The sequence below is a fragment of the Enoplosus armatus genome, assembly GCF_043641665.1.
Source record: "Enoplosus armatus isolate fEnoArm2 chromosome 3 unlocalized genomic scaffold, fEnoArm2.hap1 SUPER_3_unloc_1, whole genome shotgun sequence".
In the NCBI taxonomy this organism is placed as follows: domain Eukaryota; kingdom Metazoa; phylum Chordata; class Actinopteri; order Centrarchiformes; family Enoplosidae; genus Enoplosus; species Enoplosus armatus.
This window is the reverse complement of record NW_027261182.1, coordinates 93,200-113,613: the sequence shown is the minus strand read 5'-3', so window position 1 is coordinate 113,613 and position 20,414 is coordinate 93,200. Positions and strand designations below refer to the sequence as shown.

The 20,414-nt window shown below is 46.7% G+C and overlaps 1 protein-coding gene across 1 annotated transcript in view; it reads left to right on the top strand.

Moving 5' to 3' along the window:
- LOC139307102 (dedicator of cytokinesis protein 3-like) overlaps positions 1–19,799 on the top strand; it is an 88,896-nt gene extending 69,097 nt beyond the window's left edge. Inside the window, exons 25-55 of the mRNA XM_070930984.1 lie at positions 910–1,102; positions 1,575–1,702; positions 2,115–2,261; positions 3,215–3,313; positions 3,459–3,553; positions 3,670–3,745; positions 4,319–4,419; positions 5,196–5,254; positions 5,504–5,652; positions 5,748–5,833; positions 5,971–5,997; positions 6,414–6,509; positions 6,801–6,861; positions 6,973–7,066; positions 7,164–7,312; positions 8,184–8,270; positions 8,378–8,482; positions 8,789–8,930; positions 9,176–9,342; positions 9,669–9,755; positions 10,034–10,213; positions 10,524–10,607; positions 11,050–11,166; positions 11,532–11,662; positions 12,767–12,911; positions 13,510–13,591; positions 13,672–13,790; positions 13,942–14,029; positions 16,299–16,418; positions 17,912–17,997; positions 19,113–19,799. Coding sequence (XP_070787085.1) covers positions 910–1,102; positions 1,575–1,702; positions 2,115–2,261; positions 3,215–3,313; positions 3,459–3,553; positions 3,670–3,745; positions 4,319–4,419; positions 5,196–5,254; positions 5,504–5,652; positions 5,748–5,833; positions 5,971–5,997; positions 6,414–6,509; positions 6,801–6,861; positions 6,973–7,066; positions 7,164–7,312; positions 8,184–8,270; positions 8,378–8,482; positions 8,789–8,930; positions 9,176–9,342; positions 9,669–9,755; positions 10,034–10,213; positions 10,524–10,607; positions 11,050–11,166; positions 11,532–11,662; positions 12,767–12,911; positions 13,510–13,591; positions 13,672–13,790; positions 13,942–14,029; positions 16,299–16,418; positions 17,912–17,997; positions 19,113–19,799 — 3,987 coding nt within the window. The remainder of the gene's footprint in view (positions 1–909; positions 1,103–1,574; positions 1,703–2,114; positions 2,262–3,214; positions 3,314–3,458; positions 3,554–3,669; positions 3,746–4,318; positions 4,420–5,195; positions 5,255–5,503; positions 5,653–5,747; positions 5,834–5,970; positions 5,998–6,413; positions 6,510–6,800; positions 6,862–6,972; positions 7,067–7,163; positions 7,313–8,183; positions 8,271–8,377; positions 8,483–8,788; positions 8,931–9,175; positions 9,343–9,668; positions 9,756–10,033; positions 10,214–10,523; positions 10,608–11,049; positions 11,167–11,531; positions 11,663–12,766; positions 12,912–13,509; positions 13,592–13,671; positions 13,791–13,941; positions 14,030–16,298; positions 16,419–17,911; positions 17,998–19,112) is intronic.
- The last annotated feature ends 615 nt before the right edge of the window (positions 19,800–20,414 follow it).

Sequence of the window (20,414 nt, the reverse complement as noted above, 5' to 3'; positions counted from 1 at the left end):
GAGATGAATCAATATATAAAGAAAATAATCAGCAGATTATCTGATAATGAAAACGACTGTTCGACTATAATCTAAGACGTATCGTCACCAGAGTTTCATCCAGGAATCAGTTCAGACTGGTTTGACTGGTACAGGCTGCACAGCTGCCAGCCTTGTGGATTAGTCTGATAGCTGAAACGTGATGTTTGCTGTTGAAATGATGATGATGAAATGGTGATGAATTTGTTGATGGAGTGCACGTTTTTGATAGATGTGTTTGTGTCAAAAGTTGATCCACATCAATTCTGTGGTGAAGATGAAAAACTAAAATGTAAGAAAAAGCACGTTGCCCTTCATCACCATCATTCTTCTGTCAGAATCACATACTGTGCGACCCTGAGTCCAACTGCTGTAAACAGAAACCACTAAAATCCCCAAATGTGATCTGCGGCGCCTCCTTAATGTGCTGTGTCACTAAAAGCAGCCCATGACTGCTGGACGGCCTCCTCTCTGATCAGATGCCGTGACTTTTTAATTGTGTGGAACTTTTCAAAGTCGTGTGCTTTCTCTTCCTTAACTTTCTTCTCCCTTTTAATCTTCCTGTGATTTCTTATCTGCTAATGAATAAATAGAGCCTGCACAGTAAAATGCCCCAACATATTGCTCTGTGGTCTGGGCAAACCTACATGAAGCGATCAAATCAATTTTCACCGTGTCCACTGTAACTCACCTCTGCTCTCCTTTGTTGTTTTACAGAATGAAGTCACTTCTCTCCACTACAAACACTGAAGCTAACATTGTTAACCTTGCAACCCATTCGCTCTCTTTCTCTTTAACTTTCTTTTTCCTAACTTTCCACTTGCCCGCCCTCCTCTGTAAAAACTCCTCTCCCCTCGTCGCTCACCCTCTTCTCTCCCTCGTCTTCCTCAGGCCGCTCTGTTGAACTCGTTCCCAGCGATCTTTGACGAGCTGCTGCAGATGTTTACGGTGCAAGAGGTGGCCGAGTTTGTGCGTGGCACTCTGGGCAGCATGCCGTCCACGGTGCACATAGGACAGTCCATGGATGTGGTGAAGCTGCAGTCCATAGCCCGCACAGTGGACAGCAGGCTCTTCTCTTTCCCAGGTAAAGGTTTTAACAAAAACCTTTCATGCATCCAAGAAACCAGAGTAGGAAACGTCATCTTAAGGCCACGCTGATTATTCCACTGTAGAAAATCTTTTTGTGTAGCACCGTTGTTATTATTACTACGTCACGGTCTTTAAATGTAAAGTCAGCTTATGTTTGGGAGATTATGTTTAAAACCAACGTAAAGGTGACTCGTTGCCTCCTCTAAACAATTTATTTACGTATGAATCTGCTTAATATATCCTCCACCAACGTATTCAGCAACTACAAATGCAAAAGACAGAAAACTCATTCAAACACAAACAGTGAGTGTAGTTTCCTCTATGTTTCTTTTCTGTGATTTCTTGGGTTAACCAATTACAACCTTTTCAGCCGCAGGGACCATGTTCTGACACAACTGGCAACAGAACCATAAGCTAATAAATGTCTTTGCATGTGTGTGTGTGTGTGTGTGTGTGTCCGTCCTCAGAGTCTCGAAGGATCCTGCTTCCTGTGGTCCTGCATCACATCCATCTCCACCTGAGGCAGCAGAAAGAGCTGCTGATCTGCTCTGGAATACTCAGCTCTATATTCTCTATTATCAAGACCAGCTCACTGGTAATTCCTGGTTCTTCCTCTGCAGAGCAGGACTGTCGTGGCAACCATCCTGTTTTGTGCAAATCTCGACGCACGAGCTACAGGAAATGGAATCCATCAAAATCAGTAGTCAGAATTCAGAATAATCCTGAAACCAGAGTTTGTTGCTTTAGAATAAAGTGATTTACGGACCAAATGACCGACAACGTCCTCAGAAGCATATGCCTTTATTTTTTTCTGTGATATCATTGTGTCATAACTTAGAAACTTGGTGTCAAATAGCATTTGTGTGACATTTAAAAAGTAGGACATTTGTTTCTCCTTAATGTATCTGATATTTGTGAATAATAGCATGTTTGACTGGAGCTCCCTGCTAACTTTCCACCGTCTCACCGTTCCTTCCCATACCTTCTTCTCTCAACTCTTCCTCCAGGACACGTCGGTGCAGGAGGAGGTGGAGATGATGGTAGAGTCCCTATTGGACGTCCTCCTGCAGACCCTGCTGTCAATCATGAGCAAGAGCCAATCGCAGGAGGCGGTAAGGGGTCAACGCTGTCCGCAGTGCACCGCGGAGATCACTGTTAGTAACTAACAATACGACTACTTGAACTTCATCCATCCTGTCTCTACCTACCTGTCTCTCCGTCCCCGGGCTGGGCAATATTTTGATATTAATTAATTAATGTTCACAGTTCTCACACCTAAATGACAATATCAAGTTAAATCTGAACTAAATCTAAGTCTAAGTCTCAGTGAGAGATTTGAAATAACCAAAACACTTTTGGAAAAATATTTATTTTCTGGAGAACCATTTGGCTGATTGAGATTTGAATACTTTGGTCAACACAGTTAACTTGTATTGACGAGATAATTATCACAATATTCATTTTGTCCATGTTGCCCTCCTCTAATCCATCCATTCATCCATCCTGTCACTGAGCCATCCGTCCTCCAGCACTCCTCCTCACATCTTTTGTTAGCTCTTTCATTAAACGCCACTCACTCTTCGTCCTCTTCCTTCTCCCTCATCCTCCTCTCTTTTTGCACGCTTGCACGGCTTAATAATTCTCATTAAAGTCCTTGTTGTGCTCTTTCCTCGTACCGATCTCTACGTTTATTTCAATACGTATCGTAGTTAAATTGTAGAGGTGTCATGTGAATGTGTATTATACTACTTGTATGATTTGAGTCAGGTATAGTTCTTTATTTGTCTCTTATCTGGTTATACATGCGTCACTTAGAAAATAATGAGAAAATAAAAACACCTCAGCATATGTTGATTGTTTTGGAGATACATTTTCACTTAAACAGTGCAGAAGGAAACTCAACAGCTGAACAAGCTAACTGTCTGTGGATATCCATGCAGAGTGATGTTTTCTGCTCATGGTGCAGAGCAGAGAAAGGCTAGTGGATTGGGATCGGTTTGGGAAAGAGCCAGTCTCATCCTGCTGTCATCATCTCTGATTGTTCACTTACTGCTAACTGCTTCCATGTGATTGGCTCACATGCCTATCCCCGGGTTCCTATTGGCAGGGAGAGTACGTGTCCTGCCTCCTGTCCCTCCTCCGCCAGATGACAGACATCCACTTCCAACACCTGATGGACAACTTTCAGAGCAAAGAGGAGCTCAAGGTACGGGACCCTGGTGTCCTGAGTGCAGCTTGTGACGTTATAGTAGCACACAGGATATATACTGTAGGTGAAAGGAACATGACTTAGGGCAACATTCATAATGACATTGAGACAAACTGACACTCCTCTCAATCTCTCTCCTCAGGAGTTCTTGTTGAAGATTTTGTGTGTGTTTAGAAATCTGATGAAGCTCAGTATTTTCCCCCGCGACTGGAACGTCATGAGGCTCCTCACCAGCAAGTAAGACACAAAATAATCTCCCAGACAGCTTAGACACACATCTGTCAGTTTGACTCAAGCTGGACTGAATAACACATCTTTAACTACCAGCAACTGTGTGTGTGTGTGTTCCCCAGCATCATCCTGACCACAGCTCAGTATCTGTCTCCTGCTCTGCACAAGAACTTCACAGAAGCCGACTTTGACTTTAAGGTACGTGACTTTAACTGATACACATTCATAGATGCACACAAACCACAAACCACGCCTGGGAGTGATGAAGGTAACTGAGGTGTGAATCAAACTGCCGGCCGTGTTAATCTGCTACTGTTGCTTCAGCGTGATTCACTTTAACCGTGTATTGTATAATATATATGACATATATAACACACATGACATTGAACAAACAGCAGCTGATTTACTGAAGCTGAAGAGCACTTGAAGTTCAGTCAGAGAAGGCCGGAGGCTGCTGGTGGTCACACAGGAGGAGCAGGAAGTGGCGTCCTCTCCGTAAGAGAAGCAGCTACATGCAGAGTGAAGAAATATGTCATCTGAGGAGGCTCAAGGTCCTTTTTTTTACCACCAAGAGAAAGAAAACAGTGAATCATCTCGAATCAGCGGAGCTCTAATGTTCTGTTAAACATTTACTTTCACACACTGAAAAACTGATTAATGGAAGCTGTGTGCTCAGAAAGAAAGGTATTACACGTGTGTGTGTGTGTGTGTGTGTGTGTGTGTGTGTGTGTGTGTGTGTGTGTGTGTGTGTGTGTGTGTCTATGCGAGCAGGTGTGGAACTCCTACTTCAGTCTTTCGGTGCTGTACATCAACCAGCCCAGTTTACAGCTGGAAAACCTGAGTCCTGCAAAGAGGAAGAAGGTCTTAGACAAGTAAGAACACACACACACACACACACACTCACACACACACACACACACACACACACACACTTGGCTGCCAGCATCATTACCATCACTGCAGTCCTCAGACTTGTGTGTCATCTGCAGCTAAAATGCTGAGAGTCAGAAGTTGAAAGAACCCATTTTCCTCTTTGAAGTGAAGCAGCGCTACAAACTTGGCGACCTACTTTATCAATCCTGCAGGAACACTTCTTTACACCAGGAACGCTCTTCCCCCTCTCTGTTAGGCCTTTTCCACCAACTAGTCCCGGGAACGAGGCAGCCCCAGTCACGAAACTCTGTAAACCTCCTCAGGCTCTAAGAGTTCCTCCGGCTTCTGTTGAGTTTCCATATCTCAGCAATTGTGAAAATTAGCCAAACTAGACCGACACGGATTGAAAAGTGACAGCCTGGTTTTAGACGTGTGCGACGAAGCAGGAAACTCTTGTGATTTTATCTGAGTGTACGAATCCTGGCTGTATAGTTCCCTCAAAGATCCTACGATGAAACAAAAAAACGTATCCAAGGTGGATATTTGTGAATACTCACAACTGTGAGTTCCCTGTTTACTTCTCACAAAACTCAGAGTCTGAAATCTCACTACTGAGTGTCCATTATATAGGGAGTCATGATTGAGTGAACAGGGGAGTGATTTCGGACACAGCTCTTGTTTTAGACGATAGTGAATTACACAGTCATTTAAACATCAGTATATTTACTCCCTCTTTGTCCTCTTTGACATATTATTACTCTTTGTCCGTCTGCAGGTACGGTGACATGAGAGTGATGATGACCTACGAACTGTTCAGCATGTGGCAGAACCTCGGTAAGATTTCCTCTACACCTTTCCAAATATCCGCCAGTAAAGCCCAAAGAAGAACACCTCTCTGAGTTTAGTTTAGTCGACATTACTTAACTCAACTTTAGCAACACCTTAATTCAGTAGCTGCAGACGTTTTCTGCAAAATGAAATCATTTTAGTTTGTTTTTATTGCATGAAATCTGTTTATCTCCTGATATTGCTGACTTACACACAGACTAACTGATTTATTGGCTGATCTGGTGCTGCTTGTAGGTGAGAATAAGATCCATTTCATCCCCGGGATGATCGGCCCGTTCCTGGGAGTGACGCTGGTTCCTCAGGTGGAGGTACGAAACATCATGATCCCCATCTTCCACGACATGATGGACTGGGAGCAACGCAAGAACGGAAACTTCAAACAGGTACGGACGCACCTTTCGCATGATCAACTGAAGACAACAGAGGCCACAGAGGAAGACAGTCTCGTGTATTTCATTGTATTCATCTGTGTGTGCAGGTGGAGGCAGAGCTGATTGACAAGCTGGACAGTTTGGTTTCTGAGGGGAAAGGTGATGAGAACTACAGAGAACTCTTCGGTTTGCTGTAAGGAACATGTTCCGTCTTCCTCCCTCTGTTTGCCTCTAACTCCCGTCTCTCTCTGCGGTAACAGAATTAACTCTCACTTCTTCTGCTCTAACACTGCTGTTGTGTGTTTGCTTTGCTCTGTGCTGCGGGACTAGAACCCAGCTGTTTGGGCCCTACCCCAGGTACGACTTCTCTCACACGTAGGACGACGTATGGCGCTGAGATTTACCTTCTAATGAGCAGATAGTCTTATTCTCTGCCAACGTTAAAAGTCTGTAAAACCTGCAATGAAGCTTTTGTAAGAGATGGAAAAAATCATCATCATTGACAGTTTCTTGTATGATCATCAAAAAAAATGAATCAGTCTGAGAAGTCTGAAACTAAAGTCACTTCATGTGTTGTAGTAATTCTGTCTCATAGAGTCTTATAGATTGTTAGAGTTTTAAAAAAAGATAAGATGTATTTCTGTCCATGATGGAGGCTCCTGCACGTCCGGTTATTGCAAAGGTTGCAGGGTTGTGACACTAAATGACAACTGTTGTAGTGTCTTTGGTTTGTCACCAGTTTGTCGTCTAATCTGTGTCTGTCGTCCTTGAAGTCTGTTGGAGAAGATCGAGCAGGAGACGTGGAGAGAGACGGGGATCTCCTTTGTTACTTCGGTCACACGGCTGATGGAACGACTGCTGGACTACCGGTAACATGCAGGACGGTCCTCCTAACACACACATGCAACATATATTGTACGCGTGTCACGTAGTTTTAACTAACAGTTAAGTGACTGATATGCTGTTGTTATTAAACACTAACACAATAATCGTTTAGTTTAGTTTACAATATGGACAGACAACCTGAGGGACAGGTTCAGTAATAAAACGCACCTTCCATAAGAAAGGGGAGGAGTTACGGAGGGTTATTGTGAGAGGAGGTGGATTCAGGCTTTTTATTGTAAAGCTGTTGTTTATTAAATTGGCCTGTTTGTCTTCAGAGACTGCATGAAGGGAGATGAGACGGAGAACAAGAAGATTGGCTGCACTGTTAACCTCCTGGTAAGATATCTGGTTTAATTTAGTTACACTTTACTGTAACAGCTGCAAAGCCTTTAGTATTTAATACACACACAAACATGAACAGTGTGAGTTTGTTTTGTATGTTCTCAGAACTTCTACAAGTCAGAGATCAACAAGGAGGAGATGTACATCCGCTACATCCACAAGCTGTGTGATATGCATCTACAGGCTGAGAACTACACTGGTACACATGCTAGCACTCACACACACACACACACACACACACACACACTGTGTGAAAGATGTGTGACTGTTGTCCTGCTGTACTTGTGTGTCCACAGAGGCTGCCTTCACTCTGCTGTTATACTGGGAGCTGCTGCACTGGGACGAGCGGCCTCTGAAAGAGTTCCTGCATTATCCTGCTCAGACAGAGTGGCATCGCAAGGAGGGGCTCTGCCGCAAAGTCATCCACTACTTCAACAAGGGCAAAGTAAGGGGTCTCACACACACACACACACACACACACACACACATACATTAGAGGTCATCCAAGGGAAAGCAAAGAAGATAAAACATGTGACATATGAGGTGAAGAACGATGAGGACGCCTCACTGTGACGACAGAGAAGAAGCTGTAAGATTTGAGTTCATCAATCAAAACCAATGTAACTGGGAAGGTAATGACTTACCGCCTTAACTAAAATAAACAAGAGAAAGTAAGGTTGACGGCAGCCGACTCCTCCAAACTCTACAAACAGAGACACAAAGGCATCAGCGTGGCTACGACACAAACACCCAGAACAGCAACACGTGTGGCTTGTTGGGAGGAGGGCGGAGAGCCTCGCCGCCATCTTGACTCAGTAGACCAATCGCCTTCCGCGGTCTGGTACACGCCTATATTCACTCATTCTCTCTCACACGCACATCTGTCACACATCAGGCCTTAAACATGTTCACTGAACATTAATAACACATCAAAACCTCCAGTTTAATCCGTCTTGTGCGCTGATGTAGACCTGGAACTGTGTTTGAGGTGTTCTGTCGTCTGCCAAGTGAATATAATGCAGTATAATGTAAAGTATAAACACACATAATACACACAATACTGCACATCACAGGATCAAGAAGGCAAGATCTCTTTCTCACACACACACACACACACACACACACACACACACACACACGAATAGCCTCTGTTTTGATTAAGCTAATAAATGAAATGAAATGTTGATAGTAGTAGTTGTTAATTCATCTTGAACAGCGTGAGCACCGTTTTGGTTAAAACCACAATAAGGAGGTCTGTTTGTGTGTGTGTGTGTGTGTGTGTGTGTGTGTGTGTGTGTGTGTGTGTGTGTGTCCAGTGTTGGGAGTTTGGTATTCCTCTCTGCAGGGAGCTGGCCTTCCAGTATGAATCTCTGTATGACTACCAGAGTCTCAGCTGGATACGGGTGAGCTGCAACACATCACAAACCTTTTTAACTTAAGTCGAGTCGGGGAAGACAGTGTAAATATGACTTCATCCTCCTCATCATCGTGTGTGTGTGTGTGTGTGTAGAAAATGGAGGCAGCGTATTACGACAACATCATGGAGCAGCAGCGTCTGGAGCCGGAGTTCTTCAGGGTTGGATTCTACGGCAGGAAGTTCCCCTTCTTCCTCAGAGTGAGCTAAACTTTTATCTTTTTGATTTGTTGCACAATATTAGCTTCTTCTAAATGTTTACAAATGAAAGTATACTTTTTAAAACGTTTTCTCTAATATCTTATTAATAAAAGTTTGCAGAAAGGCAGAATAATAGTATCTTTGCTTTTCTGTGGGAGAAGAGTTCAACTTTGTGTTCTGGAAGTAAACGTATTGCTTATTATTAAACTTATCATTACTTTATTTTCCTATAAATATTCACACTATCAACATGATCGTGACTTTTAATAAAAAACGTATTTTACTCTGTTTTGTTCTTCTGTCCAGAACAAAGAGTTTGTCTGTCGCGGCCATGACTACGAAAGGCTAGAGGCCTTCCAGCAAAGGATGCTGGGAGAATTCCCACAAGCCATTGCGATGCAGCACCCCAATCAGCCAGATGAGGCCATTCTGCAGTGTGATGCGCAGTGTATCCTAAAGAGCGATAACTCGTGTGTTTGTGTGTGTTTTGACGTTGATTTGAATATTATTACATCACTCGCATGTTCACTCTTTAATATCTCTCACACATACCACCGCGATTCTGTGGCCTGCGTATGTATAAACAGTACTGTGTTCGTTTTTAGGGTCATAAAGCTCTCAGTGCATGGTGACCACCTGACCACCAGTCCCAGTCCCCATTTATCCAGTTATTCCTTTGACTCCTCCACTCAGACCTCCAGATCTACGCGGTAACACCGGTACCGGACAGCGTCAGCGTCCTCCAGATGGACAGAGTCCCTGATCGCATCAAGAGCTTCTACCGCGTCAACAACGTTCGCCGTTTCCGCTACGACCGACCGTTCCACAAAGGACCCAAAGACCGAGACAATGAGTTCAAGGTGAGTTCAAACACTTTGTTTGTTTTTAAAACGCAGCTCGCTCCTCTTTGTTTGTGGAGATTAGAAATCTATCAACTGTTAAAAAATAGACTCCTGTAATATGAAGGAAACCAAAGATCAGAGATCAAAGATTAGATCATTAGAGTCAATGATAAATATATTAGTATTTCAAAATGAATATGGTACTAATTCCCTCTTTACACACCTTTTAGATGAGTGAGAGGTCAGTGGTTCACTGTATTGCTTCATGGACACTGCCGATGTTGAGATCCACCTCGTGGACTCAGGACGGTCCGTCTTACTGCTTGTTGTGTCTCGTGTTTCAGAGTCTCTGGATAGAGAGGACGACCCTGATCCTGACTCACCCTCTGCCTGGTATTTCACGCTGGTTTGAGGTGGAGAAGAGAGAACTGGTGAGGAAATGAAACATATCTTTATATACAAAAAGGTAGATAGGCTATAATAATAGCACCCATGTTACATTTCCACATAAATGGCTAATTCATTAAAGCCCGACCACTCAGTGTCTTGTAGATCTTCGCTTGCGGCTTACAGGAAGTGATGTGTTTTAGGTTCATGTCAGGAAGAGGAAGACGAACTGGGAAAGGACAGGAAACCTTTCCCATTGCTCAACTCTCTCTGTGTGTGTTCATCAGCATTTCTCACGTGGACTCCCTGGTCTCTCACTCAGGTGGAGGTGAGTCCGTTGGAAAACGCCATCTCTGTGGTGGAGAATAAGAACCAGGAGCTGCGGACTCTGATCAGCCAGTACCAACACAAGCAGCTGCACGGCAACATCAACCTGCTCAGCATGACCCTGAACGGAGTCATCGACGCTGCTGTTAACGGAGGCATCGCCAGATACCAAGAGGTGGGACGAAGAAGTGTTAGAAAGATGTTAAATGTTTAGTACAGAACTCCTGCTGGGACATGAAGTATTTTACTGCCAGGTGGAAGAGTATCGTTTAGTAGTTTTTATTTCATATAGACAATTAAACATCCAGTCGGAGACTTATCCAGTGTTATTGATGATGATATTATGTTACCGTATTCACTTTATCTCCTTTTATAGAAGCAATAAACCAGTTAATGCTGCACATCCACTGGTAGAGTGAATATCGGTTAGAGAGATTAGAAAGATGATTATAAAGTTGTATAATTGGTTGTTTCTTTGTCACTAGGCTTTCTTTGATAAGGAGTACATCGCCAGCCACCCTGAAGACACAGAGAAGATCACACAGCTCAAAGACCTGATGCAGGAGCAGGTGAGGCATTATACTGAACTATATGCTCTACATGTGCTGTCATTCACAAGCCCCGAGACAAAAGGTCAGGGGGTCACCAAAGTCACAAGGAAGCATCTAAACTAAGCACGAAGCGTTGGTGACGTTCGGTGGTGCCGATGATCTGAGAGTAAAATGAGTAAAATGCTTTAAAGGTTGCTACATCGAGATTATGATATAACTTTCCCCAAACCATCCCATAAGACAAATTACTGCACACGGAAATCTACTGAGTTGGCCTGATGGTGGAACTACAGGAAAAAACACGGCAGTTTCCACAAATTTAGGATTAATGCTGTGAGGAATATCTCCAGTGACTCAAAAACAACAAATATAAGAACATCAGAGATTTCTCTTGGAGTAACTTCCACTCTCTGTGCACAAACAACGTGTTGTCCCACCGTGTTTTGTTATCCTCCCTCAGGTTCACGTCCTAGGAGTCGGCCTGGCCGTGCACGAGAAGCTGGTGCACCCGGAAATGCGCCCCCTGCACAAGAAGCTGATAGATCAGTTCCAGATGATGAGGAGCAGCCTCTGCCATGTGAGAACATTCAACAACATTTCACTTTATTATATTTCGAGCTTTTTCAACTGCAGAGCTTGGGAGAGAAAAATAATGAGAAAAACATACGCACAAATATGATGAACCAAAACTAAACCAATGTCGCGTCTAGAAAAGGATTCCTTCTATTGTGAACATGCTGAAAGCTAATTAGTAGCTTCTTCAAAGAGGATGTTATCATGCCGCTGAACCTTTTCATGGGGACATTCAGATGTTATTTTTATTCTAACTTATTCCAACAATACTGTGTGTGTGTGTGTCTGAACAGCACTTTTGTTTTGAACTCTTGGAGTTACGATACGATGCGTGCGTACGTGCGAGGGCAGTGTGAATATTCAGAGCAGTGTTTCTACGTGGCTTTGCAGGGTCTGCCTGGTTTAGAAAAGGCTGGTTCAGGAGCCAACACTCCCAGAGGGATCCTGGCCTCTCACAGCCCCATGAGCCCCGAGAGCTTCAAACTCATGCACAGGCACAGGTCAGCAACACACACACACACACACACACACACACACACAGACACACACACAGACACACACACACACAGACACACACACACACACACACACACACACACAGAGACACACACACACACACACAGACACACACAGACACACGCATACACACACACACACACACACACACAGACACACGCATACACACACACACACACACACACACACACAGACACAGACACACGCATACACACACACACACACACACACACACAGACACAGACACACACACACACACACACACACACACAGAGTTCACATTCACTTTATCCTCCAGTGAGACTTTGAGATTGTTCTGTTTTGTCTTCATTGAGCGACAGCTTGTTACACTCATCCATCCACAGTCACATGACGTCACATCCACACACACAGACACACACACACACACACACACACACACACACACACACACACACACACACACACACACCTTCTCACTGTCTTCTCCATCTCACAACACTGATCGCTGATTTCATCTGCTGTGTGTCTCGTTAATGATCTTCACTAATGTCGACTGCACACATCACACTTTCTGAAATTCTACCATTTTCCTTTTCTCTGTCTCTCTGTCCGTCTGTCTCTCTCTCTGTCTCTCTCTGTCTCTCTGTCTCTTTCTGTCTCTCTGTCTCTTTCTGTCTCTCTCTGTCTCTTTCTGTCTCTCTCTCTCTCTCTCTCTTTCTGTCTCTCTGTCTTTCTGTCTCTCTGTCTCTTTCTGTCACTCTCTCTCTCTCTGTCTCTCTCTGTCTCTCTGTCTCTCTGTCTCTCTGTCTCTTTCTGTCTCTCTGTCTCTCTCTGTCTCTCTCTCTTTCCCCTCATGTTGCTTCTTGCATGATCTTGGCTTCAAACTCCTGCATCTCTCCCATTCAACCAAATCACTTCATGCACGTCTCGGTTGTTGTTCTTCCTATTTTCGGTTGCACTCTGCACGGCTCCTCGCTCGGCCCTCCTCCCTGTGCTTCCATCCCTTCTTCCTCTCCTCTCTACCCCCCCTCTCTTCTCCCTCCGTCCCTGGACTTCTACCCCTCTCCTCTTTTTCCCACCATCCATCCTTGGTTCCCTCCTCCCAGTCCCATCGCTGTTTTGACTCCAGTGCGCAACTCCTCCTCCTCTCTCTCCTCCCACAACTCCAGTGAGACTGGGACCGTGGGCAGTCTGCTGATCCTGGCCGATGGCATGGTGGTGGAGCACCCCGAGGACTTCTACCGCATGCAGGTCAGTGGTTCTCTGCACCGTCAGGGTCGATGACAGAGACAGAATAAGACTCTGTTGATGTTACAGCAGCACAAGGAAACAGACAAAGACCGGTTTGAAATCATTAATACAAGAAAATAAGAAATTAAATGACATTGAAAAGCTATCGACCTTACTTACAAATGTACAGGTGCATCCTGGAAGGGGCCCGTCCACGAGAAGGACTGCAGGGATTCATCGATGGTGTTGATGAATATTATACTGTGTTTGTTTAAATGTATGAAAGCTTCCAACATCTGGATATACTGAATAGAAAACACAGCTGCTCTGGATTCACAGGAGCTGTTGTACTAAAACGTTTAGAGTATTTATGATAATATCATCGACACAACTATTAAGACTTGCTGAGACTTTAATATATTACACATACTGTCGGCTACTTTCTAATTCGTACATTTGAAAACAGTAAGAATTTATATCACAACTGTTGGTATAATTATCACTTTTCTTTTTCAATCCAACTTGTTTTTACAAAGCTGAACTTCACGGATCTGTTGTTGTTGTTGTTGTTGTTGTTGTCATGTAAATATTGCATCACATCACAACTTTCTCACTGCAGGCAAGCCCCTCCTCCTCCAGCCTTAGCTCCACCCACTCGGCGCCCTCCCAGATGATAAACTCCGCCCCCTCGACCATCAGAGGTAAGCAGCTCAGGTACAGTACTGCAACGTGACAGCATATATCCAGATGTGTTTTTTATGTACTGTGTGTCCCTCTGCAGTCGGCTCTCCTTCTCTGCCAGACAAATACAGACACAACAGAGAGATGCTGATGCTGCTGCCGCCGCACAGAGAGAGGCCGAGCAGCGCCATGTACACCAACATCACGGAGAACGGGCAGGTAGGACAGCTGACCGGACTCAGCGATGCTTACGGACACAAACAAGATGCAGTAAAGTCTGATTCCTACAATAAACAGCGGTGAGGATGAAGCCTCGCGCTGTGACTCCTGCAGGAACGTAACTGTTCATGTTTGACATTCTTCTCTTCAGCCAACCAACTTCCAGCGAGCGTTGTTCCATCAGGTGATTGGTCCGTGTAAACCCTGCAGCGACCCCAACCTGTCTGTGGCTGAGAAGGGTAGGCCAGCTCACACACTCATACAGACTTACAGTACATAGTGAGCAGCATTATGTGTACAAACAATACAGTCCATTTATCTTCTCCTCTCTCCTCCTCCTCCTCTCTCCTCCTCCTCCTCTCTCCTCCTCCTCTCTCCTCCTCTCCTCTCTTCTCTCTCCTCTCTCCTCTCTCCTCCTCCTCTCCTCTCTCCTCTCTCCTCTCCTCCTCCTCTCTCCTCCCCTCCTCTCTCCTCCTCCTCCTCTCTCCTCCTCCTCTCTCCTCTCCTCTCCTCCTCTCTCCTCTCCTCTCCTCTCTCCTCTCTCCTCTCTCCTCTCCTCTCTCCTCTCTCCTCTCCTCTCTCCTCCTCCTCTCTCCTCCTCCTCCTCTCCTCTCTCCTCCTCCTCTCTCCTCCTCATCTCCTCTCTCCTCCTCCTCTCTCCTCCTCCTCTCTCCTCCTCTCTCCTCTCTCCTCTCTCCTCTCCTCTCTCCTCTCTCCTCTCTCCTCTCTCCTCCTCCTCCTCTCTCCTATCTCCTCCTCCTCTCTCCTCCTCTCTCCTCTCCTCTCTCCTCCTCCTCTCTCCTCTCTCCTCTCCTCTCTCCTCCTCCTCTCTCCTCCTCATCTCCTCCTCTCTCCTCCTCCTCTCTCCTCCTCTCCTCTCTTCTCTCTCCTCTCTCCTCTTCCTCTCTCCTCTCTCCTCTCCTCCTCTCTCCTCCTCTCCTCTCTTCTCTCTCCTCTCTCCTCCTCCTCTCTCCTCTCCTCTCTCCTCTCCTCTCTCCTCTCTCCTCTCCTCTCTCCTCTCCTCTCTCCTCCTCCTCTCTCCTCCTCATCTCCTCTTCCTCTCTCCTCTCTCCTCTCCTCCTCTCTCCTCCTCTCCTCTCTTCTCTCTCCTCTCTCCTCCTCCTCTCTCCTCTCCTCTCTCCTCTCCTCTCTCCTCTCTCCTCTCCTCTCTCCTCCTCCTCTCTCCTCCTCTCCTCTCTTCTCTCTCCTCTCTCCTCTCTCCTCCTCCTCTCCTCTCTCCTCTCTCCTCTCTCCTCCTCCTCTCTCCTCCTCATCTCCTCCTCTCTCCTCTCCTCTCTCCTCCTCTCCTCTCTCCTCCTCCTCTCTCCTCCCCTCCTCTCTCCTCCTCTCCTCTCTTCTCTCTCCTCTCTCCTCTCTCCTCCTCCTCTCTCCTCCTCATCTCCTCTTCCTCTCTCCTCTCTCCTCTCCCTCCTTCTCTCCCCCCTCCTCTCCTCTCCTCCCTCCTCCTCCTCCTCCTCTCCCCCCTCCTCTCCTCTCCTCCTCCTCCTCTCTTCTCCTCTCCCTCCTCCTCTCCCCCCCCCCCCCTCCTCTCCTCCCTCCCCCCTCCTCTCCTCCCCCCCCCCCTCCTCTCCTCCTCTCCCCCCTCCTCTCCTCTCCTCCCTCCACCCTCCTCTCCTCTCCCCCTCCTCTCCTCCTCTCCCCCCCCTCTCTCCTCCTCTCCTCTCTCCTCCTCCTCTCTCCTCCCCTCCTCTCTCCTCCTCTCCTCTCTTCTCTCTCCTCTCTCCTCTCTCCTCCTCCTCTCTCCTCCTCATCTCCTCTTCCTCTCTCCTCTCTCCTCTCCCTCCTTCTCTCCCCCCTCCTCTCCTCTCCTCCCTCCTCCTCCTCCTCCTCTCCCCCCTCCTCTCCTCTCCTCCTCCTCCTCTCTTCTCCTCTCCCTCCTCCTCTCCTCCCCCCCCCCTCCTCTCCTCCCTCCCCCCTCCTCTCCTCCCCCCCCCCCTCCTCTCCTCCTCTCCCCCCTCCTCTCCTCTCCTCCCCCCCCCCTCCTCTCCTCCTCTCCCCCCTCCTCTCCTCTCCTCCCTCCACCCTCCTCTCCTCTCCCCCTCCTCTCCTCCTCTCCCCCCTCCTCTCCTCTCCTCCCTCCCCCCTCCTCTCCTCTCCCCCTCCTCTCCTCCTCTCCCCCCTCCTCTCCTCTCCTCCCTCCTCCTCTCCTCCTCCTCCTCTCCCTCCTACTCCTCCTCTCCTCCCTCCCCCCTCCTCTCCTCCTCTCCCCCTCCTCTCCTCTCCTCCCTCCTCCTCTCCTCCTCTCCCCCCTCCTCTCCTCTCCTCCCTCCCCCCTCCTCTCCTCCTCTCCCTCCTCCTCTCCTCCTCCTCCTCTCCCCCCTACTCCTCCTCTCCTCTCCTCCTCCTCCTCTCCCCCCTCCTCTCCTCTCCTCCACCTCCTCTCTTCTCCTCTCCCTCCTCCTCTCCTCCCTCCCCCCTCCTCTCCTCCTCTCCCTCCTCCTCTCCTCCCCCCCCTCCTCTCCTCCTCTCCCCCCTCCTCTCCTCCAGTCCTCACCACTCCCAGTAGTTGGAGTCTGGACAGTGGTACCAGGGAAGCCCTCCCCTTCCTCTCTGCCCATGTTGGCAGTGTCATGGCGCCTCCTGTTCCCCCACGCAACCTGCCTCATGGTATGACACTGCTAAGTGTGTGTTATATGTTTATGTGTATAAAGTGTGTGTTGATGTCGTATGTGTGTGACAGCATGTGTGTGTGTGTGTGTGTGTTTCTGTTTGTGCATTGTGTTGATGTGTATGTGTGTGACAGCATGTGTGTGTGTGTGTTTGTGCATTGTGTTGATGTGTATGTGTGTGACAGCATGTGTGTGTGTGTGTGTGTGTTTGTGCATTGTGTTGATGTGTATGTGTGTGACAGCATGTGTGTGTGTTTCTGTTTGTGCATTGTGTTGATGTGTATGTGTGTGACAGCATGTGTGTGTGTGTGTTTCTGTTTGTGCATTGTGTTGATGTGTATGTGGCCTAATCTCCACTCAGGTCCCTCTGCAGTGTGTTTGTGTGTGTTTGTATGCAGGAGTGTGTATGGTGCTTTGTTGTGGTGTCATTTTGCAGGTGTGAGATATTGTTGTTATTATTGTTGTTGTGTTTATTTTCTGTGGATTATTCTGAGCCAGGAGGGGCTAAACCCCCCCCCCCCCCCCCAAAAGGGACCTGATCTTAAATTAAGATTAATTTAATCTCCAGTGTCTCTTCATCTGTGGTGTAAAATATGCGTCTGCATTGATCTTTTATCATTGATTCACGACATGATTCTCTGTGTGGTGACTGTGGGCTGCTCTCATGCGGTGTTGTTTTGTGCGCCTGTGTGTTGATTGTGTGTCGATTGATGAGCGACTCGCAGCGACCGCAAAAATGTTATCAGACAAGAACGGACTTCTTCCTGCCAGTGCAGCAATAACACCTGATCAGCCACACTAACAACGTTTCTGAAAAGACAATCAGACCTTCTGCTAATAATTATTCTTGTTCATATTAATCACTAAGTGGTGAGTTATGTGTTTATATAAAGTGTCATTCTAACAGATTCAGAGTAATTGTCTCTGAGTTGTTGAAATGTCATTTCTCAAAGCTTTGAGCATCATGAGTGATCTTCCATTCACACGTAAACTGTAAACTGGGTGGTGTGAAAATGTTCAGAGGTTGATGTTTAAAAAACCTCAGCAGATGAAAGTGTGTGTGTGTGTGTGTGTGTGTGTATGTGTGTGTGTGTGTGTGTGTGTGTGTGTGTGTGTGTGTGTGTGGCTCCACAACACATCAGTTTCTCGTTTCTTCAGTCTCATTATATGTACGCTCTCATTTTAAAAACAAATAATCCCCGAAAACTGTAATTTAAAGGAGTTCAGAGGCTACTTGAAAGAACCCCTTCACACACCTCCCCTCCCTCCCCCACTCCACCTCCTCCTCCCAGCTCCTCCTGCTCTCTTCTTCTTCTTCTTCTTCCCTCTCTTTCTCTTCCCTTCTGTCCATCCTCTTACTCTTCTTCCTCCTCGCCCTTCCTCTCTCACCTCCCACTCCTCACCTCCTCTTCCGCCTCCTCTTCTTCTTCTCTGGTCTGAGGTGTGTGTGTGCATCTCTCTCAGTCAGTCCTGCTGTGTCTCCCCCTGTAGGGCAACACCTGTCGATGCACTTTGATGCGTTCCACCACCAGGTCAGCGACCTCCCTCCAGCTCTCCCTGCGCGCTCCTTAAGAAAGGTACCCTCCTGCTCCTCCTGCTCCTCCTGCTCCTCCTCCTCCTCCTCCTCCTCGTCCTCACTCCTGCTGTTGGTCTGGATGATTGCCTGTTCTGTCTGTCAGTCTGCACCCCCCCCCCCCCCCAACAAAGGCACATCACTATCTGTGTGCATTATGTTTGTACTGTGGTTATTATAGTTTAGACGTCATCACATCGTATGTTTTCATCTCTGAACGACTTTGACATCATGACTTTGAGTGAAACTTAGTTTCTGTGTAAGAAGGGTCTTTTTTATTTCATTTAAAATGATATCACAAACTGCTGCAGTGCATTTACAACTGGAGGACACAACAAGCCATCCAGAGAAAGACTTCATTAGAAATCAGTCTGTTCCTGTGTGCTTCTCCAAATCCTAAATGCAACACTGAGCTGAAGATGATCTGTGAGAAGTCATCAAAGGAACTCTCCCAAGTGTCTGTCGGCCTCTCATGCCTTCCTCTCCTTCTTCAGCGTGTCCTCCTGCTTTCTGTCCCTTTTCCAGTTTAATTTAGTCTCAACTCCTCGTGTTCTTCTCGAACCTCCGTGTTGACAATTTGATTCCTAACACAACAAACACATTTGACTGATTCAGGTCATCCTGTCCTTTACGTTTACACCTTAATGAACACTGTTAAAGAAAAAGTGCTACAAAATAATGTTCATTTTATACATATTTTTTAGTTTATTATAAACAGAGAGAGATTGTCTTGTGTACAACACTTGGCCTGAGCGTGTTTAAGGGAGCTACATGTTCTGTGTCTGCAAGTCCACATTTTAAATACGCTTTTAAAATTAAAAATAGATAAATAAAGTAAAATAAAATACAGATTAGATTCAAGACTGGATGTTGGATGGATCGAGCTTGCTGCCATCAGCTTGCTTATAGTAGATAAATTGGATTATTAGTATTAGGCGAGGTATTATTAATGCTAATGTTGACCATATTTTATTATTTATTTTAAGTATTGTTCGTTATCGTCAGATCGTCACATTAAAACCAGCTGCTGAGTCTAAACAGCTGTAACGTCAGACAGTGAACATACTGGCTGTCCCTGCTAACTCTGTATCTGCCTCTCTGTGCCCCCCCCCCCTCCAGTCTCCCCTGCATCCTATACCTGCCTCGCCCACCAGTCCACAGTCCATCCTGGATGGCAGTAACTCCACCTTGTCGGGCAGCGCCAGTTCTGGAGTCTCCTCCCTCAGTGAGAGCAACTTCGGCGGCCCCGCCTCCTCCTCCGACCCCCCGGCCAGTCGCACAGACACCCTGGAGTCCGTCCCCAGCAGCCAGGCCTGGACCACCGACCAGGAAGACCTGGACTCGCCTTACCAGCCAGTCAGGTACAGCGTCTCTGAGCCTGAAGTCCTGGACGGAGTCAAACCCCCACCCTGTCGCAGCCACTCTGCCCCAGGAGGCGTCACCCCAGCCCATGCAGGGGGCCAAATCCAGTCCCAGGCTCCGGGTTCGGCCTCCACTGGAGCCCCACAACAGCCACAGCAGCAGGAGGGGCTGCCGCACCCCCAACACCACTACTACCACCACTTCCACCCACACTACATCCCCCACCACCCGCCTCTTTACCACCTCCACGAGCCCCCACCAGCCCTGCCCCCCAAACCCTACCTCAGAGAGGGGTGCATCCCTGAAGAAGACCCCCTGAACGCCCAGTCTGCACCACCTCCTCCTGCACCCCGGCCCATGCCGCGCAAGATCTCCCAGCCCATAATCGCAGCGACCAAGGATGAGCAGGCTAAAGTGGCCTGGGAGCACGGCATCAGTGAGTGAGACGTCGGCTGATGATGATGATGATGATGGTGGTGGTGATGATGATGATGAAACTTGTAGGATTGAAATGAACAGAACATAAACTCTTTTCAGGAGAGAGGAAGAAGAGCCGAACTGAAACCTGAGAGTGATGAAGTGATGTTGGGAGAAACTGTCAGATTCCTCCCAGTTGTCCTGATCAATAACCAACTAATCACTGAAGGGAAAAGCTGGAAAGATGAAGGTTAAAATGATCTGCTCTCTCACTCCCCCCCTCAGCTTTCAACACTCTTTAACCAAATGACCTTCATGTCTTCACATCGCCGCATGAGCACATCAAGCTTGATTTGTTTGTTTAAATCAAGAAACTATTTAATCAGCTTTTTCACTAAATCCATCGTGATAATGTCCACAAATCCATATTTCTAAATTCAGTCTATCCTGTGCTGAAGTTGCAGATATGTATCTATCTCATGTTAGTTTTTGATTTCATTTTCATTGATAACATTAATCAAACATTATCCTTCAGAGGGTTAAAGATTTAAAATGAAAAGATGAAAATATAACGTAATTATAACCTGTTGTTACCTTGGAGATGTTTGTACGAGCCGCACTTTAACAAAGCAACAGAGCACC